Raw genomic sequence first — 22719 nt, 5'->3', positions numbered from 1 at the left:
ATGTATGTGAACTACAACCTGAAATGTTAATATCACTGATTACATTAAAGCTGATTAGCTTATTTTTGGCTTTAACATTTGAACTTTTTCCAATAACCCTTTAACCAATAAACAATATATCATTATTATCCTGTTAAATGCTAGTTCCCTCAGTGTATGGAGACTCTTGTCCCCCACATCCTGTATGGTGTAATGCTAACTAGCTTTGCACAAATAACTTAAATGTCATTGCCAGCTGTATGCTGGCTCACTTAGCTATTAACACGCACACAAACGCTGAGTTTCAATAATTCATTCCTATCCTGCTAGCTTTCTATAACATAAACTAGCGACGACACAAAGCGTAAACATTAACTGAATGGAAATGGAGTGCCAATGTCAGTCAGCTGACCAGGTTAAACTAGCCGGCTAGCATCGGGGCTAGCATCATGGCTAGCTCACTCTGCTGCAGCGCACTGTCACCTCAATACATCAGTACCGCACCATTAACCTGCGTTATACACATATAAACCAGCATCACTAAATAAAGTGTTTTATATATTTTTTCATATATACTTTAACCCAAGTTACCTTCGCCTGCCTTGGTTGTCAAAAAAGCAACAAGACGTCACAAGACCTGTGTCACGTGATACCGTCACGTGCAACCGAGGCAACGTTAACCCTTTCCTGCAACGGACGAGCTGAGGAGGTGATGAATAATTCATGAGCGTGGGCGGGGTTTATCCAATCACAGGGCAAGGTGTTCCTGTCATGAACACAAAACCTTCTCAGCCTTTGCAGTGTAAATACAACACAAGTGTCTCTGCGTTGTTGCAGAAGCCTTTCAACTGATAGCTGGCAAAAATAAAATATGTAAACATATTTGTATGTTGATAAAAGACAGACAATCTTTCCTTGTATTTCATGAGATGTTAGAGTCTATAAAAACAGGCATTTTTCTCTTTTTATTATTATTATTAAACATTTTATGTATTAACACCTTTCCAGTCACTCAAGGTCATCATACAAAATATAGACAAGCAATAGATAACAGTAGACAAGACGATTCAGCTAACTGGTGCTCCCAAACTGCCTGTACTGTGTGTGTGTGTGTGTATGTGTGCATGCAATGCATAGGCTATGATAGGATAAGCTTCGTGCCCCTGTGGTCTGAAATAATAATAATAATAATTATTATTATTATTATTATTATTATTGTTGTTGTTGTTGTTGCTGTTGTAGCCCTTGAGCAAGACCCTATCTGCTCCAGGTGTGTGGTATTCTGGCTGACTCTGTGCCGTGACCGCAGCTTCCTAACTAGGATATGTGAAAAAATCACTGTGCTGTAAAAAGGTGCACATGACAAATAATTGAATCTTAATGTTCTTTTGAAAATGGTGTTAATCCTTTATTTTTACCTGACCGTTGAAAGTTTAAACTGATGCTTTGAACTTTTTTTGTTCATTGAAGGTCCAGCAATTTATTTATCTACAATACTGAATCTCAGCAAACCAGTGAAATCAAAGTAAGTAGTGGACTAGTCAATTATAAGCACTGTTATTTTTTCCTTGCACAGTGGGGTTCTATCTGTGTGTGCATGGAGTTTGCTTTCTAATTCACCATACTGAGTGAGTGTGTTTATGCTTGTATGCTCTGTTATGGGTTTGGCATCCCGTCTAGGGTGTACCCCGCCTGAGACAGGCTCCCAGCTTTCATGTACAGGATAAGCAGTACAGATAATGAGTGAGTGAGTTATTGCTTCTGAGCTTCATTTGGAAGCCTTTTTCTCATTATTACTGCCCTAATTTACTTTATGCTATCTTCAACAAGCAGCAGTGCAGCAAACTCTCTTTGTCATGCTGCTGCTAGCTATTTTAGGTGGCTAGTTACATTATAGGATTAATGAGAAAATGAAACAGAACGCATTCCTAATATTAAGGAAAAATAATTCCATCCATCTGTGAAACTCTGTAGTCCCACTAGGGACCGCGAAGGCCAATGGTGACTATTTGGTTTATTACCTATTTTGTATGACTGTGGTAGGACCTCCAGTCAACACTCACACACTCATTCACACACTACGGACAAATTGGAAACACCAATTGACCTAGTCTGCATGTTTTTGGACTGTGGGGGGATAACGGAGAACCCGGATAAATCTCCAAGCACAGGGAGAACATGCCAACTACATCAAACCCAGGACCTGGAGGTGCAAGGTGACAGTGCTAACCACTAAGCCAGTGTGTCGCCAACAAATTGTTAATTGTTATTAATTTATATTCATTCTATATTTGCCAAATACCATATACAATCATATACAATCATACAATCACATACCAAAATACAATCAACTGTAAAAAGATCGTAAAAAATACCTGACTGTGGTGTGGAATTTTTTTTTTTTTTTTTAGCAGAAATGGCTATGCTTACAAAGTCTTTTTTCAGTAATTCCACCATCACAAAAGAAAAATCATGCAACTCAAATGCTAGCATAATTACATTTCACAGACAGTATGCACTTTGCAGTTTCTTACGTATGAAAAACTGGAGAGAAAAAAAGTGTGAAGATAACCACCAACTTGCGGTTCTATAATTGGATTTTCTAGCTAAAAATGGATCACCTTTATGTAAAAGCAGAGACAAGGAAAGGGCAAGATGGAGAGGAAGCCTACTGTCTCTAAGATTGTCAGCAGTCCTTCCCTTCCTCTTCACATTATCATTTGTTGTGTGGTACAAACGCCTATATCTGATTAGACCTTTTATTGATAGTAGTGGACAGACAGTATATATTTTATGTTGGATAGACGACACACAAATACAGGCAGACAAACCCACGACCATGTTGCTTTAATCTATCCTAAGCCTGTGAGATACACTAAACCTCAGTGGGACAGAGCTTAATAAGAGTGTGAACATAATCCCCTTTTGCCCTCTACACTAAGGATGCACTTACTGTTTCGCTTTTACTTACATGGCATGACTGTCTCAGGACAAGACCGATATATACATTTATGTCGTATTGCAAAAGGAAATGTGTCTTATGGAAAGTTAGACTGTGACATCTTTCTGGCTACGTGGAAAAAAGCTAAAAGGGAGAATGCCACATGGAGGGATTGTCATAAGGTGGGAAGTATCTTCTGTGGTGTGGTGTATCAACCACACTCCCTCCTTAATGTGTGGGCGGTTACAGTGGCTGCTCTGGGCCTGTCGGAATAGTGAGAGTTACCAAGCACCAGGAAGCTCTGAAAATGACACTGAATATGGACATAAAGGAAACAAATCTGAGTTTCCTTTATCCTTCGAGGTAAGAGAACATTAACCAGGGTTTTTGGTATAAGTAATATTAATAATAATAATGATGATGATGATGATGATGATGAACAACATACTATAACCTAAAGAACAACAACAAAAAACCCGAATGTCTTTTTGATTTATATGTAATTATTCCACATATTTTATATATATATATATATATATATATATATATATATATATATATATATATATATATGATCATTATTCTAAGTAATTTTTTTCATTGAGGAAAATAATGTGACAATATAATTAAAGAAGATTTATATGGTATTGTACTCCAGTCATTATATACAGTACAGTAGAAAGGAGCAGGTAATATCAACCTGATTTATGTGTAAAAGCTACTTCTGCATCATTTTCTTGTGAAAATAAAATGAACCATTATATATAATGTTTACGCAGAAAGTACTGTACATACAATATATGTACTGTATGTGTATCTACAAGGTACAATAAAAAACAATAAGCATGTTAACATAGAGTAGAGGCTGACAATTGGAGTGCAGTTGGGCACGCTGGATAATTAGCACCTGCAGGATTAGCCAATGTCTTGGTTTCTATTTCATCATCTTTAAAATTGACCTATCTCTGTAAGACATTAAGTCCACTTCAAAGGTTGTCTAATCAAAGAAGTGGCACACAGAGTGTTCCAAGCTGTAGTCTTAGGTTTAAATTAGCACCACGCTAAAACAAGCTTGCTATGTATAGTAACGGATTAACTGTTCCACAGATTAATTTTGCATATTTAGAAACAAAACAGATTAATGAGACTTAAGTTGCTTTAGTGGAATAATCCTTTCCTATTTGTAGTCAATGAGAAAGAAGTGACATCACTCTTATATCATCTCAGATTGTTCATCATGATAATGTAAGATAGGATTTTATTTATCTTATAAAATATGAGAATCCTTTAATTAATTGTTCCCATAATGTATTTAAAATTAACACTATCGTATATGCACAATGTAAAATCTTGACTTATATAATGGTATTTAACTGCAATGAAATAAGTGTGTGCTCATAGATCTCACTCAAGGATGAAGCAAGTCTCATTCACTGTTAGAGAATATTATGAACGGGTCTGAATTGAAAGCTAATGAATAGACTATACTGAATGCCAATTACTTCACTAAGGGAATCGCATATTCAGAGCTGATCCATTTAATTATATTTTTTGTCATTTTAAAACATGTATCTCAATGGCGATCAGCCTTGAAAGAGAGAAGAGACAGAGGGACGGAGCTGTGCCTCTGTACCCTCAGGAAATATCCAGGGGTGTAATCCGACCTTCACCTCATGTCCTGTCATGCAGTCTTGAGAATAATAGTAAAGTATCTTTTTTTATTAGTTACATCTTTAAGAAATTGCACAGAGAAAGTTTTCAAAGTTCAATTCAAATTGGAATGTATTCATTTGGCATATAGTTCTATATGGATCCTAATACCGTCCATGTAGTGAAAAACCAAAATAAATGCAAGACAATCATACATGACATTAGGAATATTGAATACACATAAAATATGAGTAATCATGAGAAACATGGCTTTGGATAAAAAAAAGAACACACTGTATCCGTATCTGTTTTAAAAGCATCTTTTGGAAGACTGCTAAGGAAACTGGATCATTTCCTCCATCACTGAACTGGACCGTTTACCCCATCCATAAAAGTACAAGTGAAAAGAGCCCAGTTTTAGCTTTACTACCAGCTAGCGCTTTTATTGTCAGGTCCAATTCTTTCGAAAACCATTGTGATCAGATTGGAACACTGCTTCTGATTATTGATGTTTTGTTCCTTTTTCTGTAAGCAATTACAGAAAGCTATGGGTAGCCAGTAGAGTGAGGTAGGATGAAATTAGATAAAACGCTCAGAAATGACTATTAATGCAAGTAATGCAAGAGTTCACAAGCTCTTAACTACATTTTGTGAAACGTTGGCCCTTTAGTCATTTAAGGCTTTTATAGGCTTTTGAATTGGTTCTTCTTGGTATAAGCTCTTTGTTATAGGATTTTTCATGGGTTAAGGGTTTACCCATAAAGACAAAACAATGATCTCTAGGGTGTACGACCCCAAGAAAGTATTCCAAAAGTCTAACTTCATTATTATGACATAATTTTAGGTTTGGTTAGAGTTGGACTCATATGAGCTCTGAAGGGATTGTGGAGATTTTATTGTGTAAATGAAAAAAAAAAATCAATGATGAGATGAAAAAATATACTGTTGATCCTATTGTTCTCCTTTATTTACTCTGAGTAGCTCGAAACTTTGATTGAAATGAATACAATCTAGGACATAAAGGCAATATAGAAGTTAGTTAGCTATCTAATTTACTATATTGCCCTCCAATCATTGAGTTTAGATGTGCCCCCTTCATTCTACTTATATTTACTATCTTTTGTACTTTGTAACACACTGGACTCATGACTGAGGATCCGGCTGTATAAAGTGTTGATTTACAAAATCCAGGCAGACAGGTCAGACAGAAATAATACAGCATTTAAGAGTGATTGAGCAGGTAAGGACCAAACACTGTAAGGTGTCATAAAACAAACAAGAAGGGTAATCCAAAGGGAAAACAAAGAACACAACAACGGCTCGGTACACAGTATTGCTTGTCAGGTTGAATAATACAAGGTTCAGAACTCATGCAAACATTAGGAATTGCTTGGCTTTGCACCCACGCAGACACACACACACTATATAAAGCTTCATCCTTGGTTCTAATATTTATCTCTAGATGCAACTTAGAATCATTTTCAGTGATGTTACCTGAGGTCATCGGGTGTTGACCCAGGTGACCCAGCCAGGGGTGATCGGCCCCCAGCTTGTATAACTTATGTAGTCCACGGATCACCCCATTTGATCCACAGCCATCTAGAAGCCTTCTCTGCCATGTCTGTGATGCTGCTGATGGCTCTCCTGTTACGCAGTTCGCTGAAGAGTGACTGGATTGCAAAGCCTCTGCATCTGACCTTTGGCTTGCCAGCCCCTCGTATTTGTCCACCTTCCTTTCAAAGGCCTCCTCAATCTGGTCTTTCCAGGGAGTAGTCAGCTCCAACCGGATCGCCTGTTTTGCTGTTTCTGACACCAGAAAAATGTCTGGCCTGAGCATGGTTACTGTGATAGGGTCTGGGAATTTAAGCTGTCTTCTTAGGTCAACCTTCAGCTGCCACTCCTTTGCAGTACCCAGGAGCCCACCTGCCTGACATTTGTGCTGCTTTGCCTTCTCCCAAACTTTAACAAAGTTGATGGTGTATTTTGCTGGTTGATGCTGCCTGTTGGTGGAAATCCCTGTACTAATGACCTCTGCGATGGCTCTCAGCACTTGATCACCCTGCCCTGGCTTAGTGGGCATGCTGGAGTTTTTGCAATGCCTCAGTACAATAGATTAAATGGGCCATCATAGAGTGAATGAACAAAGAACTTGTTTGATTGGCCACTCAATCTCCAGAGATAGGAGCAACTCAGGTCTCCATGTTGTTTCCTGGATAGACTGAAATACTGATTTTAGTAATGGCACAAAACAAGTGGGATTATGATAAAGGATTAACTGCTCTAATTAGCGTAAGAACCTTAACTTTAACTTTTTGAAGTTCATGTCAGCCACGGATCACTGGTGGACAAAAAAAATGATCTGAGCTAAGGATGAGGTCTGTTGGTGCTCATGAAATGTTCAGTGTCTCATTGATCTCACTGATCCATGCACTCCAACTGACTATTCATTTGTGGGTGATAACCTGAAGAGACATCACCACTAATGTTCAACTGCTGCCAGATATACTTTAGACATTCTCAGCAAAGATTAACTGTATCTATGTGGAAAGATGTGAGACGAGGTATGTTTTTTTTTTTTTTAGTAGAGCTCTAGTGCTGCCTTCCAGGCCCATTCATTTAGTTTTAGTGAAATTAACTACATGGCACTGCAAATGAATTGGCCCTATGTCATTTTAATTTGCATCAAACTGCACCATGAAAGGCAAGGCTCATCAGGGTGAAGATTGCATACTGAGTTAGTCCATCTTTGATGTCGGCATACCTTTGAGTAATGGAGTGAGCAGAGCTTCCATGGTGCTGAAACACCATATGAACTCCTGAAAGAACATGGCAAAGTACACTGACACTAAAGTTCCACAACATCCATCATCCATAACAATCACCAAATTAATCTCTGTACTTCAACTAGTTATTGTGAGGCCAATGACTTCCATTGTATTTGTTCCCCTCCCAGAGGTGGGAATCAAACCCTGACCCTGGAGGTGCAAGCCGACTTTGCTAACCATTACACCACCGTGCCGCCAATCAATAACATACATGAGGAATTTGGGGATTTGAGACACTCACATTCCTTAAACGGGATTATTATTTAGGTTAATACTTGTCCTACATGATTCATGAGTTCTTCTTCTAAGGGAAAAAAAATATTTCATATGAAAAAGAATATCATTTAGGTGAACTCTTTAGAAGTGGTTCCATTCTTAGAGTACCTCATTAACACATTTGCCAGTCCATCAGACATGATTAAGAGATCATAATGAGCTGAAGAGTTGATGATGTGGGTTTTCTATTCCTCTCTTTTCTGATTGAAATAAAGTTTTATGTACCATGTAAGCCCAATTTGGTTCTTGCTGATGGAACTCGGACCTTGCACCGACAACAGGGGCCTGATCACGACTAAGTATAAATATCCCCTGCCGTTAGTTCAAGGTTTGAGTGCAAGTTCCTCTTTCTTTATTTTTATCTATAGAAAATGTCTACGGTTATAGGGGAAGCAGATAGACAAACATGACTTAAGTCTAATGTCTTCTTTGCCATCTCCTTGCTTTGTGGGAATTACAGAAAATAGGTAGCCAGATCTAGCCTGCCAGTACAATTATGACAAGACTAAGTGACCAGGAAGGTTAATCTTTTAGATTTAATGTGTGTATAGTTATGGGTTTGATGCTCGTTTTTATCCATAGAATGCACAGGCCCTCCAGTGTACTTTCTCTTTTAAAAATTAACTGAGAACATTGCAATGGTTTGTGCAGTGTAATGTCATAACACATAGTTAAGGACTTTAACAAATGCTAGGAATAGAAGAACTGCTATGTGGTGCTAAAAAGCAACAAATTATCAGGAAGTTAAAAGCTAAAAGTATGCTAGTGTTCTAGGCATTGCGATTATAACCGGTGAGGACAAATAATGATCTAAATTCATGTGAAAGTCTTTATACTAAATGTGTTTTAACTTGTGAATTAACATTTTCTGTTTCTTTTCTTGTGCTATATTCTGCTTTACTATATGATTTTGTGGAAAACATTTCAAATAAAAGTGTTAACTTACAATGCATTCATACAATATAGACACCAGAAAACATTTACAGTTATAATTCTGACTTATACCAAATTCACCTATATTATAAATTCTAATAGCTAAATGTAACTAATGTCCACATTTTATTGACTGAGACTTTATATAAAGGGATATTTAAAAGTGTTTTTTTGTCAGAAGAAAGATGATGTGCGTAAACAAGTGAATAGAATTTATATAAATAATTTTTAAAAACTCTTTAAACCTCTTCTCTGCAAGTGGAGTGTATGAGCATAGACCCAGAGTGCCACCTAGAGCTTATACAATTCTCCTATTACTATTTCTTTCTCACAAGCATTTAAGCATTGAAATAAAATAATTCTCTTTATTTGAATTTACTGAGACATATTTAGCAAAGTCTGTGAATTACATATTTAGTTTTGACTTTTTTCTTATTTGATTCTTGTATATGTAACTATGATAACATGTTTAAACATTGTGTTATGACAGATGACCAGCAGATGTCAGTATTGCACTATGTGCAAAGTGAGATCCTTTAAGGACCCATATAGTATGTGTTATAGGGTGATAATTGCTATTGTTTACATAAACCTTGCTTCAGCAATTTCGCACATATTAAAGGTTAGTATTATTCAATTCATGCAGACTTAATCATACTGTATCTAGTTTATATTAATTTTATCAAACTATTATGAGATCAATTATTGTCTATAAAAGAAGTATAGTGAATTCGTGAGATCAATCACTTAACACCAATAATAATAATAATAATAATAATAATAATAATAATAATAATAATAAGTAGGAGAATCATTCTCTAATGTTTAACCAATTCATTGTCTTAGATCCAAGTGAAATGGGTTTTTGAGGGTATTTTAAAAACCGTAGGGCAGTGGTAAAAGACATTTGAGTACTGATCAGTAGGTTATGAGCTCAAATCCCAGCAGTGCCAAAGATAGACCCTCAACTGCTCAGCTATAAATGTACGTCGCTCTGCCATAAATATAAATGTAGTTAAGGCTTCTTGTGTGTTCTACTTGAAGCCACTTCTGATGGTGAAACCGAAGAATATCCCAATGGGCTCAGTGACAGGTGAAATGTACAGTTACTGATGGAAGAAGTGAGATAGTGCAGTTTCAGGACCATGGACAGAGTGGACCATGGACTGTGCTTGGACTGTAAAATTGTGGTATTAAAAGTATTATGAGAAGAATTGTTATTGACTGTTGCTTCATTCAGGGAAATGCCACAAATTCTACCAACCAAGTCACACCAGTCCAGCATGCAGCTTGGAGGAGAAAACTGAATTTTAGCCATTTTTATAGGACATCACCAAGTCATTTAACCCTGCTAGAGCTGTAGGCATTAAGACTAAAGATGTAGTGATTGCATGTCGTAATTCCACTTTCACTTGGAACTAAACCTAGCTTTAGTCTTTAATATGGCTCAGGGTGAAATAAAGAGACCACAAATAAAGAAATTTGAGCTTAGGCTGCAGAGAACTTGAGACCTTGGATGTATGAGGTGGTGTAGATGATGATGATGAAGAAGTAGATGATGACGAAGAGTAGTAGTAGAAGTAGTAGCGAAAGGTGGCACAGTGGCTTAGTGGTTATCCCTGTCAACTTGCACCTCCAGGGTCTGGGTTCGATTCCCACCACGGGGTATGTGTGCATAGAGTTTGCATGCTCTCCCTGTAGCATTCCCAAATTACCCTAAGTGTGTGTGTGTGTGTGCGCCCTGTGAGAGATTGACACCCTGTCCAGGGTGCTTCCTGCCTTGTGCCTGAAGTATCCTGGGATAGGCTCCAGGCCCTCTGTTACTCTGTATATTATAAGCAGTATAGAAGATACTTCAGTAGGGTTCAGTTCCCAACTCGAGTTTGCAGATTTTCCCCACTGCTTGGTGTTTTTTTTTCCTGGGGACAGAATGCTGTTTCCAAATTTCCTGTAGTGTTTAAAAGATCTTGTCAGTCTGTGTGTGTGTGTGTGTGTGTGCCGTGAGATGGATTGGCACCCTGTCCAGGGTCTATCTCCAGACCCACGTGACCCTTTGCAGGATTAGTGATATAAAAGATGTATGAATGAATAAATGATTTCTATTATTAATATTAATAGTAATAGTAGTATAGTATCCTCATTCCTAAAACTGTATACAATATTTAATATTACTTTATTGCTGCAGTATAGGGACTGGGGTTTAACAATAGTGTTACAGCAATAATAATAATAATAATAATAATAATAATAATGTTGTAAGGAGGTAACAGGCCAGAGAGAGAGAGAGAGAGAGAGAGACGCGCTGATAGAAGGCGCACAGCGCGTCGGTGGCATGCAGCGGATTTTACGCTATACCGCCACCGCGAGTTGCGGGAGGCACGCATGCGCACTGACCACAAGCGGCCGGGCTTTAGGAAAAAGGAATCCTTATGCCAACCGATGTAATCAAGGCGAAGAATTATCTCTTATCTCTGGGCATACATGGTGAAATTGTAAGTATGGGCATGGCAGCTTTGCTTTATACGCGCACAGATGTCGATGTGACGGCGAGGTTTGTTTTTTGTTTTTTTGTTTTTTGACGTGTGAAAGCGGCATGGCATGTGTGAGGTCCGACCCGTTTGCCATGGATGGATGGAGAGAGAGAGAGAGAGAAATGGTGATGCTGGAGCCCTTCACTGGGGCCACATTCATATCCGTTAATCGTTTTTATTTTAAAAATCGAGCAGATCAATCTCTTTAAAAAAAAAAAAAAAAAACGATCTCGCGTGCGTCGCGCTTGTGCTTGTGTAATTTTCCTGATTTCTTTTTTTTTCTCTCCTTCTGTTCCGCATCAGGTTTTTATTTGGCAACCCATCTCTATGTCTATAGGCCAGCTGTAGATGAGTAGAACCAGTGTGATCAGTATATGTGTTTGTGTGTGTGTGTGTGTGTGTGTGTGAATATGAAACCTCACTGCTTATGGACCAAAAGGCAGTGATCACTGATGAAGAGCTTAGACTGCAGTTGGAGATGCGCCCCCATCTCCTCCTCCCCCTCATCATCCTCCCCCTCCTCCTCCTCATCCTCCTCATCCTCACTGAATACTCTAACATCAGCTTTACCCAAAAAGAAGCCAGTGTGGAATTAACACACAGCCTACAGTGTATGTAGAAAAGGTGTTACAATGTTACAATTTAGCTACTTGGTTCCCTTTGAAAGCCACTGGACGCAGAGCAGCTCAGTGGTGTGCGGCGAAAAGAACATATTTGCTTTTGATTACTATATTTCTTTTTTCGTACGCTGATAGCGTTCTGATTATTTGTTTTTCATGAAAGCGAGCCTCCGTAAGTGCTTGGATAGTGCACGCAGGAAAACCCCTACTGTTAAATCAACAGTCACTAGAGCTATAAATCAAGCATGGGGGACTGATAGCTGGATGTGTGAGGAAGGCGAGCAACCTGAATTATATTAAAGTGTTCAACCAAATTCCGTGAAGTTGATTTTTTTTAAATAGAATCTTTTGAAATGAGGGAAATGGGATGTGTTGGGTGTGTTAAGGAATACAAACGATTGATGGTAAAGACATCTTTGATAAATAAGCCCGTTATACAGGAATTCAAGGTACTCATGAATTGGATTTCAGGATGCAGATACAGTCCAGTACAGGACACTTGACATGAACGCAGCTTGAAATGGAGGTGGAAGAAAAAAGAAAGAAGGGATTGCCTACTATCCCACCTGGAAGACGTGCTGCAGCATTGCCTCTGTTTATTGATGATGTTAAGCTTGAATGTGTTATAATGACTTGTATGAAAACATATACCGCAATTTACTGCAAAAATGTTTGCAGAGATACGGATGGTATGTTACTGTGCAAAAATTGTTTTATGTGGAAAGAGGGAAAGTATGAAATCTGCAGAAACAAAAAGTAAAACTTAGTCATTACCAAGTTTGAATCTTTATTCAAGCCAGTAATAGACAGAATCACAACAGATGTGAGATTACACTTCTGTCAGGTGTTCGTCTCATTTACACTGCCAAAGAACACATCAGAAGTGATAGTGTACAAATTTAAAGAATAAAAAATTAAAATAGGAAAGATCAGAGGTTTAAATCAGGTGATCCACATGACTAAGTTTGTTTCATCCTTTACAATTTGTGAACAATGTCAATAAAAAAACATATATATATATATATGATAATGGAGGCTATCACAAGCATCAAATAGAAGGTGCTCCTTCCTTTTGCAGAAACAGAGGAGATATCACTTACAGCTTGTGGGGGAGTGTGGTGTAAGACATGTTAGAACAGCTTTATTTATGGTCTAGTTGAAACATGCCTATGCGCAAAGATTCACTATCATTTGTCATCTCGTGGGGGAAGATTAATTTGTATCGATCTAGTCAATCTTCTGCAAAGGGCATATAAAGTAATTGTAAATAATTGTTCGATTGTCTTCTCCGTCCTTGGGTTGTTGTTGATGGGATTGGTTCAAATAAATGCAATGTCTGAAACAACCTGAAAATGTCAAAAGTACGGAGAACCTGAAAAACGCAAAATGATCAAAAACCTCCTCCACTTGCCATGGCCTCATTATTGCATAACAAGCCACCGGTTTCATTTGTTAATTAAATAAGACTGTAGGAGTGTAGCGTGTATGCGATGTTGGCCGCGCGTCTCAGTGGTCTGGTGTCTCCTGCAGCCCATGGGATCAGAGAGGATGGAGATGCGAAAGAGGCAGATGTCGGGGCAGCAGGAGCTGGTGGCGGGAGGCACAACGACGGGAACGGCGCCAGCCCAGCACGAGCAGGCTGGTCAGGGCGAGCGTGCCTCGAACGCCTGCTGTTTCTGCTGGTGCTGCTGCTGTAGCTGCTCATGGTACGAGTCTTCTCATTCCTTCACAACCAAACCTCATCTGCACACTGATTGAGAATTTTTAGCTTGAGTCACCGCTTAGATTCTAATGAGGTGAGTCAGAAGGCTTATTTCTCCGTTAGAAACACAAGTTACAGACATACCGGTCATGTGTGCATTACGCTGTGGCTCGTGTCATCACTGTAAAACGAGAGGAAGTGAACAAGTGTCATGTTCTACTCAAATAATCCTGGATCTAACAGACTTTGCACATGGCGTTGGTCAGCCAGGAGTGGACGCAAAGGTCAGCGATTAGACCTCAGATGTATAGACGTTCAATAATAGTATTAATAATGGATCGGAAGCTGATATGAGGCGTCCTAGTTTGCCGCGTGTTGTGTCTCTGTCGGATCATGATGTGCTTAATACCTTGCAGTCTCGCTGTTAGGAATGAAGACAGGGAGGAGAGGAACCGGAAAGCATCGCACGACGTCAAAACCGAGGACTCCGCTGACTGCGAGGAGAGGTTGGTTAATTCATGTTTAAAATGAAATAAACCTCTGTAAGATGTAATTACCTTTTGTATAATTAGCGGGAGTGATGTAAAACATTTAGCAAAGCATTATAATTAAGGGATCTAAGGGGAATATTACACTCAATAATGTTTATTATATCGAATACCGGGAATTACTCCAATATAGCACACTGTCCCAGAACCTGAAGCAGTTATGAATATTTAAGTAGCACAAAATAATTTTGCTATGCATTAAATTACAGTCATCGTGTACAGTGAGGACACAAACCTCTTGTTTTTTTTGTCAGCATGGTGCTTTACATTTCTCCTGTATCGTTGCATACGTTGTAGCAGTTCTGTAGTAAATGAATAAAAACCCCTACTATTATTCATTGCAGTCCAAAACCAACGATGGACGAAGTGTGCTCATGGGGGCAATCCTTCGACAAGCTAATGCGCTGCCCAGCTGGACGCTGCGCCTTCCGACAGTTTCTACGCACCGAGTTCAGTGAGGAGAACATGCTCTTCTGGCTAGCCTGTGAAGAGTTCAACAAGGAGACCAATAAGAGCGTCATTAAGGAGAAGGCACGCCTCATATATGAGGACTACATTTCCATCCTCTCACCCAAAGAGGTGTGTGCTTTTGTTTGTTTGTGTGTGTGTGTGTGTGTGTGTGCATGTGTGCACTTGAGCATGTAATTGTCAGAATTGTGGAGTACTGGAATGCACCGGCCATTATGTTCCAGTAAATGAAACGCATGTTCCACTATTTTTGTCATGACTGAGGGGTAATAACGGAAGAATCAAATACATATGAATTAATTAGTTTTTTCTGGTTATAAATAGGAATAAAAATCAAATCCTTTTAAGCTTTAATAGAGTTTCAATTTAATATGCAAATAATCATGTATGTTTTATACTGTAAATTGTGACTCTGGTTCCATAAAGACAAAACAATTATGAAACACACATGATCATATAGTTACAGTCGGCCAAAACTTTTTCTGCAAAAAAGTGTCTCACCTAGATGAAAATGTGAATTTTCAGTTAGGATCATATAACACCATTTTTCATAATACTCAGTGTTTCGTATTTCCAGATCCATGCTTCGTTTTTTGTAAATACGCATGCGTTTATTTTTTTAATCAGATAATATGAAACACATTTTCCATATACAATTTAATCCCTTTTTATGTAGTGTCCGTAACTTTTTGGAATTCAGACCTTTTAATAATATTGATTATCATTTATTTTAAAATTAAATTGTACATCAAAAGACATTAACCTTAAAAGATGTATTAGTCTAAAATGCAAAATTGTTATGGGTTTGGCATGGTTACGGACACTACAGATTTTTTTATTGGGGGGGGGGTCCGAAATTTTTTACAGAATGTTTTAATTTAGGCAACATTTTTTACAGGTCATATGCAACTAGACACTTACACCAATTTTAGTATTAATACTCATAAAGAAGTATGAATAATTAGCATTTAAAATTATTATTGTTTGTAGGGAGACTGTATAATGCTGAAACATTTTCCTTTTTATGGGGCACATATAAAATCATATCTCAAAAAAAAAAAACGGCTAAAGTTAGCAAAGTTATAGCTTTTAGGAAAGCAAGATTGGTCACTTCTATGTTGTATAAACTTCAGAAGTTGCTTCTTTGGCACAAACATTTTCTTCATTATATATACAGTATAACATAATAAAATAAAACCAGGACCAATACTGTGTTTTGACCGAGTATGTTCGATGTGTTATTTTCATATTAACCTGAAACTCTTTCAAATAACACACCAAACATACTGTATGTGCATAATCATGTGTGTTTCATAAATTGTAACCCTGGTCCCCAAAAAGACAAAGACAAAAGTTTAACAAGCCCAACAGGCAGAAGCTAAGAAACAGGAAATTGGAGCTGATAATGACACAAAAAAAACATGAGACACTGTACCTATGGCACATTTTGCACAGTAAGCAACTGAGACATGGGTGGAGTTATCTGACTAGCCTGGTGTCTCAATTGTACTTCATTTTCATTACATCCGTCTGTTTGTACAGTATCTGTGTGTTTGTTGAGTGTGTTTTCGGGTGTCTCGTGAAATCACAAAAAAAATAATTAAGGCTGATAAACAGAATAGATCAAAAGGTAGGAAAGGTTGAGTCGAGCCTCAGTCAAGTCAAGTTGGTTTTACTTGTCGCTCCTCTTTATAGCTACTATACATTACATTGGATGGAAATGTTGTTCTGCGGCACCATGATGGGACACATAACAGTACAGTAGTACAGTACCGCAGAAGAGTACATAACGTACGCATACACAACAGCGTGAGATGTGTGTGAGAATAAGATAGCAAAATGAAACACACTAGGGACACAGTGCAGAGACAATGGAACAGTGTTGTGTGACAAAGCTTTTCTAATGAGGAGCATTGGCAGTAAACTCTCCATGTTCTTTGGTCTACTTCTTTCTATTGCCCACCCTGCCAGTCTCTGGCTGGTGCCCAGATATGATTATTGACTCCTATCTTTTTATGAAACATGTCCATAATGTAGAATTATCTGATAGTGTGAGTAGTAGCAAGTTGTACAATAGTGCAAAGTATTGGGATGATGTAATAAAGAAATGAAACACCCGGCCTTAGAACTAACAAATTACATTTAGAAATAAAATACCTATAAATAGCTTCTACCATTGCAATGGTTTTTGTTTTCCAATAATACCTTATCTGGACACAAGTTGTTTTTTTGTTATTTTATTGTAATGTCTTTAAGGTTGTAGTGATCAATGATGGCGTTTCAAGGTTCTTGGGTTTTCTTTAACTAGTGCCTCCAGTGACTTAAACACAAGTTAACCACCAAAATATGAACTTTTTCTACTTTTTTGGATAAGTCTTGCACATGCATGTTAAAAAGCACTGCAACTTTAAAACCATGAAGCTCTACAATAATCAGATTGTGGAATGAGGGAGCCAGAGCAAAAGGAAGAAGGTTAAATGTGCATTCAAAATGTCTTGAGATTGCCACCCTAGATTAAATGGTTTAAAAGGGAGGCACGGTGGCTTAGTCGTTAGCGCTGTCGTCTTTCACCTCCAGGGTCTGGGTTTGATTCCCGCCTCTGTGTGCATGGAGTGTCCTCCGGGTGCTCCGGTTTCCTCCAAAGACATGCACATTAGGCTGATTGGTGTTCCCAAATTGCCCGTAGTGTGTGCATGTGTGCGTGTGCTGTGATGGATTGACACCCCGTCCAGGGTGTACCCCACCTGTACCTCATGCCCTAAGTCTCCTGGGATGGGCTCCAAGCCACTACCCTGTATACAGGATTAGGCAGTAAAGATGATGATTGAGTGAGTGAGTAAATTATTTAGATTCAGTTAAAGAAATGAGAACTGTTTTAATGTGACAGGCTGCAAAGTGTCTAAAGGTTTTTATTTTATTTTATTTAACTGTTGTTTGTGTTAACCCCTCAGCAGCAACCTTATTACCCCTCTCGTCTGTTCCAACCACACAACATTCAGCATCACCAGTGTATCTAATCACCGGCCTAAACATCTGTAATCATCTGCACATGTTTCTCACTGGTTGATGCATTAGGTTAGATGTTTTTATGCTTGAATGATTCGTAGGTCACATTGTGGCTTAAAAAAACAAAACATTCCTCTGAAACTGGTTAGGTACAGGGACTAGGTTGAAAATGAGAGATAAAAAGTCTTAACGAAGTTTATTCTTTAAGACTTCATTAAAAAATACAAAAAGTCCGTCCCTTTGGAAGCAGAAATGATAGGTGGCTCCAGACCTCTGCACAGTGCTGTAGCATAAGCCAAAATGGTGAAATTGTGAAAGACCAATTTAGCAAATGCTTAGAAGGGGTGGGGGGTGGGTGGGGGTTAAAGGTTGGGGATGGGGGGGGGGGTTGGATGTTGTAGTTCCTTCTAGTGGGAATGCACCCGCTTCCAATGAGCACCATCACAAACCCAAATTAGATTTATTGCACTCCGCAGATCGATTTTTGCGAATCGTTTTTAAATCACGCAGCTGCTCTGTGGCCAAAGGGACTAAATGGATAAAGTAATGAAACTTAACTTTAACATCATTAAGGTTTGTACAGGCATAAATTAATCACTAGGCACCCAGGATAAGCAGATTTCAGGTCAGCACTATTAGTTTTTTTTTTTTTTTGTAGCTGCCTGGAGGATAAGTTTGCACTTTTTATGCATTTTTAATGGAATAAACCTGTAATTAAACCACATGAATCTATCTCTGCCAAGATGTCATATGCTTGATGATGGAAGGTTTTTTACAGTGCATCTTTTCAGAATAAGGAGCACACAACTATGTTGATAACACCGGTGAATTTGGAACGCCGCAAATGAACACCAAGAAAAAAGATACTAATCCAGATTTATTTATTATGCAGTGAGAAAAGAGAACACTCAGGGAGTCTCATGTGCTCATGAAAAAAGTCAGTGACTTGCAATTTTTTTTTTTTTTTTATCAAGGACACAGACATGATGCAGTAATAAAAGAAGAAGATAACGATTTGGCGGAATTGTCCTGTCTTTTAGAATTAAGTTACTTGTCCTTAAGTTAGTCTGAATAAATGCAATTATACAACTAAATGAACATATATTAAGTTATCTACCATGTTTTCGGCAGTCAGATGTCCGTTCTATTTTTGTGCCAGCATTGGTAGTGGTTGCTTAGTAGTTGAGGTTCCGAGCTGGTGACATGTCCTTGTGATGGTTGTAAGTTTCTCACAGCTTTCGGAAATGCAAGAAAACTGTCAACTGCTCATTCATTTGTACAATTTTAAATTATCTGTGGGTTGACAGAGGTGAGGTGGCACGGTGGCTTATTGGTTAGCACCGTTTCCTTGCACCTGCAGGGTTGTGGGTTCGATTCCTATTTCGGAGTCCCTGTACTTGGTGGAATTCCTCCAGGTGCTTTGGTTTCCGCCCAAAGACATGGATATTAAGCTAAATGCCGTTCCCAAACGGCCCAGAGTGTGTGTATGTGTCCATAGCACAGAAAAAGGTTAAATATGGCTATGAGAGAGAATAGTGCCAGCCAGCAGATCAGTGGTGCCGATTCCTGGACAATGGAAGGATAAACGTATAACTTGGTCTATATTATAAACGTATAACTTCTTGGTCTATATATTCATTTGGTAATTGCATTAAATAGGAAGGACAACTTCCTATTTAACACTTGGGCTTTGTACAGAAGAGTGAGCATGTGGTATATATAATTAGTAAATATTCCTCTCATGGTGCAGTCTAATACCATTTATGTTGTCATAATAATAATAATAATCATAATAATAATCTTACAGTATGTGTAGGACAGCAGCTCACCAGTAGTGATACCCCATACGCCAAGTTATATCCATTGAAATTCCTTCCTGCTTCTGACTCTAGGAGGAATAAAAAATAAAAAAAAATAAAAATGTCGCTGCAGCAAACGGTCACTGGCAGTAGAAACTGTTTTGCAGCAAAGCTTTAACCCAAGGTTATCCAGTATACCAGAAACGGTTGGGTTGTCGTTCCCTGCTGACCCTCAAGCTATGAGTCATGTACTGATTGCTGCAGTACCTATTCAGTCAATTTTTACCTCGATCTTTGTGTTTCTCAGAGAGTATTAAATACTAGCTGCACCGACCCACATGGAGTTAGGCGTGTTTTTATGTCTACATCCATCAAGCATGAAGTTTGTACCACATTACAGCAGAAATCAGGCAAAGGTTTAGAGCAAGTCAGTTTCCCTTGACCAATGTCAAGTCCTTCCTAAAGCAGCAACTGATTAACAGATCACAGTCTAATACCCCTGCGCTGAGCAAAGACACTGTACGACTGGGGCTATTTTGGAAATGTTCATACTCGAATTATTGGTGCTTTGAGTAGATTATACTCCTTAGTGGTTAGCACTGTTGCCTTTCACCTCCAGGATCTGGGGTTGATTTCCGCCTCGGGGTCTGTGTGCATGTGGTCTACGTACATGGAGTTTGCGTGCTTGGTGGGTAGCAGTCTTGGTTGTGCACAGGTTAAGACTTGTCCACATTACCATTGAGCTTTCCCTTTTTTCCTTATGTTCATGTGGAAGAACATGTGTCTTCTACCCCACTGAAAATCTAGTGCCAACTTCCCACCAGCTGTTTTTTTCCTAACATCGCTACCTGAGCTCAGTAATGTTCCTGTAGGAAAAATGAGCACAAATCCCTACAGCCATGTTCCAAAGTCTAGTTTAAAGTCTTCCCAGGAGAGTAAAGCCTATGACAGCAGAAAATGCATACCAACCTTTTGTTAAAGATCAATGAGCGGGTGTATACTTTATACCGTATACTGTTGACCACACTGTATAATGTATGTGATCAAAGCCTTCTATCACAAACATAATGTGGACAATATGTAGCTAATGAAAATCTAATTAAAGTCATGGTGGTGTAGTGGTTGGCACTGTCGTCTTGCACCTCCAGGGTCCGGGTTCGATTCCCGTCTCTGTATGCATGGAGTTTGCATGTTCTCCCCGTGCTTGGTGGGTTCCCTCCGGGTTCTCCGGTTTCCTCCCACAGTCCAAAGACATGTAGGTTAGGCTGTTCCCAAAATGCCTGTAGTGTGTGAATGAGTGTATGTGTGTGTGCTCTGTGATGGATTGGCACCCTGTCCAGGGTGTACCCCGCCTCGTGCCCTATGCCTCTGGGATGGGCTCCAGGCTCCCGCGACCCTGAATACAGGATAAAGTGGTATAGAAGATAAGTGAGAGTGAGTGTCCAAAAGTCAAACATCAGTAAGTAGTTAGAGTGCGAGTCAAAATTTCCACACTCTGGCTGTAGATTTAATTTAAGTAAGACAAATACATAATTTTTTGACCTTATTTCCTTGCTTCTTCAGTAAATCTTCATCCTTATAGGGCTGCTTTCCCGGGGACCAAACAGGTGAAAGTCAAATAGAGCATGATCAGGACTATAGGAAGGATGCTTTAAGACCATTTGTTTGCAGAATGTCGACAGTCATGCAAGATCACTAAGCTCTCGGATGGCAGTCCCGGAGTTTGAATAATTTTTGATTTACCCGTCTAGGTTAAAATATTCATATGAGAGTCGGTACAAATACTAAGAGCATGATACAGTGTAGTTCTTAGACTGTAACTCTGGTGAGTAACCAGTAAACAAAAGCCAGGAGAGGGGAAAAAACAAGAACTACAGATCATAGTGACCATTAGATCAGAGTTACACCTGGAGGATTTTTAAACCAGTGGTTATGCCTACAGAGTGTAATTATTAAGGACATTGTGGCTCAGTGATTAAGACTTTGGACTAACGAGGAATGGTGGCGACCACCCATTGTTAGGTCCATGAGCCGGGCAATTAACCCTCAACTGCTCACTTTCTTAATTGTAAGTCTCTTTGGAGAAAAAAAGCATCAGCCTTTGTGAGCAGGATAGCAGAATGTAGCAGAATGGTTAGAACAATGTCCATATTCAAATGCCATGGATGTACTTTTACACAGATTGAATAAGGTGTTACCAACCTCCAACACGGCCAGATCAAGGTGAGGTCTGTGACAGAAGGTACAATGGAAAAAAAAAACGATGGAAGGTTTTTTATTAATTTCCTTAATATTTTGAGTTTTTATTACATCTGCAATAACACTGTACGATTTTGTTCCTTTACCAGGTGAGCCTGGATTCACGTGTTCGGGAGGTAATAAACAAGAACATGCTGGAGCCCACATCTCACACCTTCGATGATGCCCAGCTCCAGATTTACACATTAATGCAAAGAGACTCGTACCCACGCTTCATGAACTCCCCCGTCTACAAAAACCTCCTCAAGAGCGTCTCGGAGCAATGTCCAGAATCCTAAATCTCTGTGATCCCACTCGAATTCCCCATTCTCCTCCTTCTCCTCCTTCTCCTCCTTCTTCTTCTTTTATGGGTTCTTTCTGTTCATTATGTGGAGTTTGTTTTAAAAGGACCGTCCTGTGGGTCCTGCCAGGGATTTTAGCACATTTAGAGATCTGTACCTGAACAAGACACTCAGGTCTCCAGGTCACTGGATTTTAAAACAATGTCTCAAAACTCCTGAGGGCTCAATACCACAAGTACTGCTACAAATCAACATGGCAAGAAGCTCCAAAGGATTGTCAGCGCATTTTCATATTTCGAAGAAACTAAATGATTTGAATTGTTTTAACGATATTTTTTTTGTATTTATTTTAAAAGATGATGTGATGCCTGGTATGGGCGATTTACAGTATAGACATCAGATATATTTATGAATATGTAGTATTTTACTCTTGTCTTAGAATATTTCAACAAAAACAAATCAAATGGGTAACGCGACATTTCAAGTTCTAGATAATGTGTTGGAGAATCAAAGATCACGTCGAGGCAACACATCAGCTTTATTTAGAGGAAACCGTGAGGAAACGTCACTATGTGTGTTCCCTGTCATTATGGCTTAGCATGTCTAACTGGAGAAGATATTTATTATATATTTATGGTAGTTTATGGTTTTTGTTTATATGATTTCAATCACTATTAAAGGCAGATTAGTGAAATCCGAAATTTTTGATAAAAAATATGATACAAGAACAAATAAAATCACAAAACTTTAAATTTCCAGTCTTTACTTTGATTAACTTGATTTTTTCTGCTTGAAATTGGTGGCTATTACAGTATATAACAGCAACGCAACTATTATTTATACCGAGAAAAGAAGACATTTTTTTGTCTTTTTGTCTTGTATTTCGGATTTTATTGTTTTT

The 22719-nt window shown here is 38.7% G+C and overlaps 2 protein-coding genes across 6 annotated transcripts in view; one reads left to right on the top strand and one right to left on the bottom strand.

The window, feature by feature from the left end:
* Positions 1–695, bottom strand: part of atp6v1h (ATPase H+ transporting V1 subunit H) — a 38931-nt gene extending 38236 nt beyond the window's left edge. For 2 of the 3 annotated variants that reach the window (XM_053492953.1, XM_053492970.1), the window contains exon 1: positions 571–695. The gene's annotated coding sequence lies outside the window, so the exon portion shown is untranslated. Of the gene's footprint in view, positions 1–269; positions 381–570 lie in introns of those variants that run through there. The other variant, XM_053492960.1, reaches the window with a different exon arrangement.
* Positions 696–3076: 2381 nt separating this feature from the next.
* Positions 3077–22538, top strand: rgs20 (regulator of G protein signaling 20). Of its 3 annotated transcripts, none has more exons than XM_053499221.1 (5): positions 3077–3283; positions 13286–13461; positions 13874–13963; positions 14350–14584; positions 21627–22538. In XM_053499221.1, the coding sequence occupies exons 1-5, from the start codon at positions 3077–3079 to the stop codon at positions 21813–21815; spliced, it is 897 nt and encodes a 298-aa protein (XP_053355196.1). In that variant the 3' UTR covers positions 21816–22538. The 3 variants fall into 3 exon arrangements, with proteins under 3 accessions (XP_053355196.1, XP_053355187.1, XP_053355179.1); XM_053499212.1 differs by lacking the exon at positions 3077–3283 and adding an exon at positions 11019–11096 and having other exon boundaries at positions 13886–13963; XM_053499204.1 differs by lacking the exon at positions 3077–3283 and adding an exon at positions 11019–11096.
* The last annotated feature ends 181 nt before the right edge of the window (positions 22539–22719 follow it).

The sequence above is a fragment of the Clarias gariepinus genome, chromosome 1, assembly GCF_024256425.1.
Source record: "Clarias gariepinus isolate MV-2021 ecotype Netherlands chromosome 1, CGAR_prim_01v2, whole genome shotgun sequence".
In the NCBI taxonomy this organism is placed as follows: domain Eukaryota; kingdom Metazoa; phylum Chordata; class Actinopteri; order Siluriformes; family Clariidae; genus Clarias; species Clarias gariepinus.
Note: the sequence above shows the minus strand (reverse complement) of the source record. Positions and strands in the feature narration are given on the sequence as shown.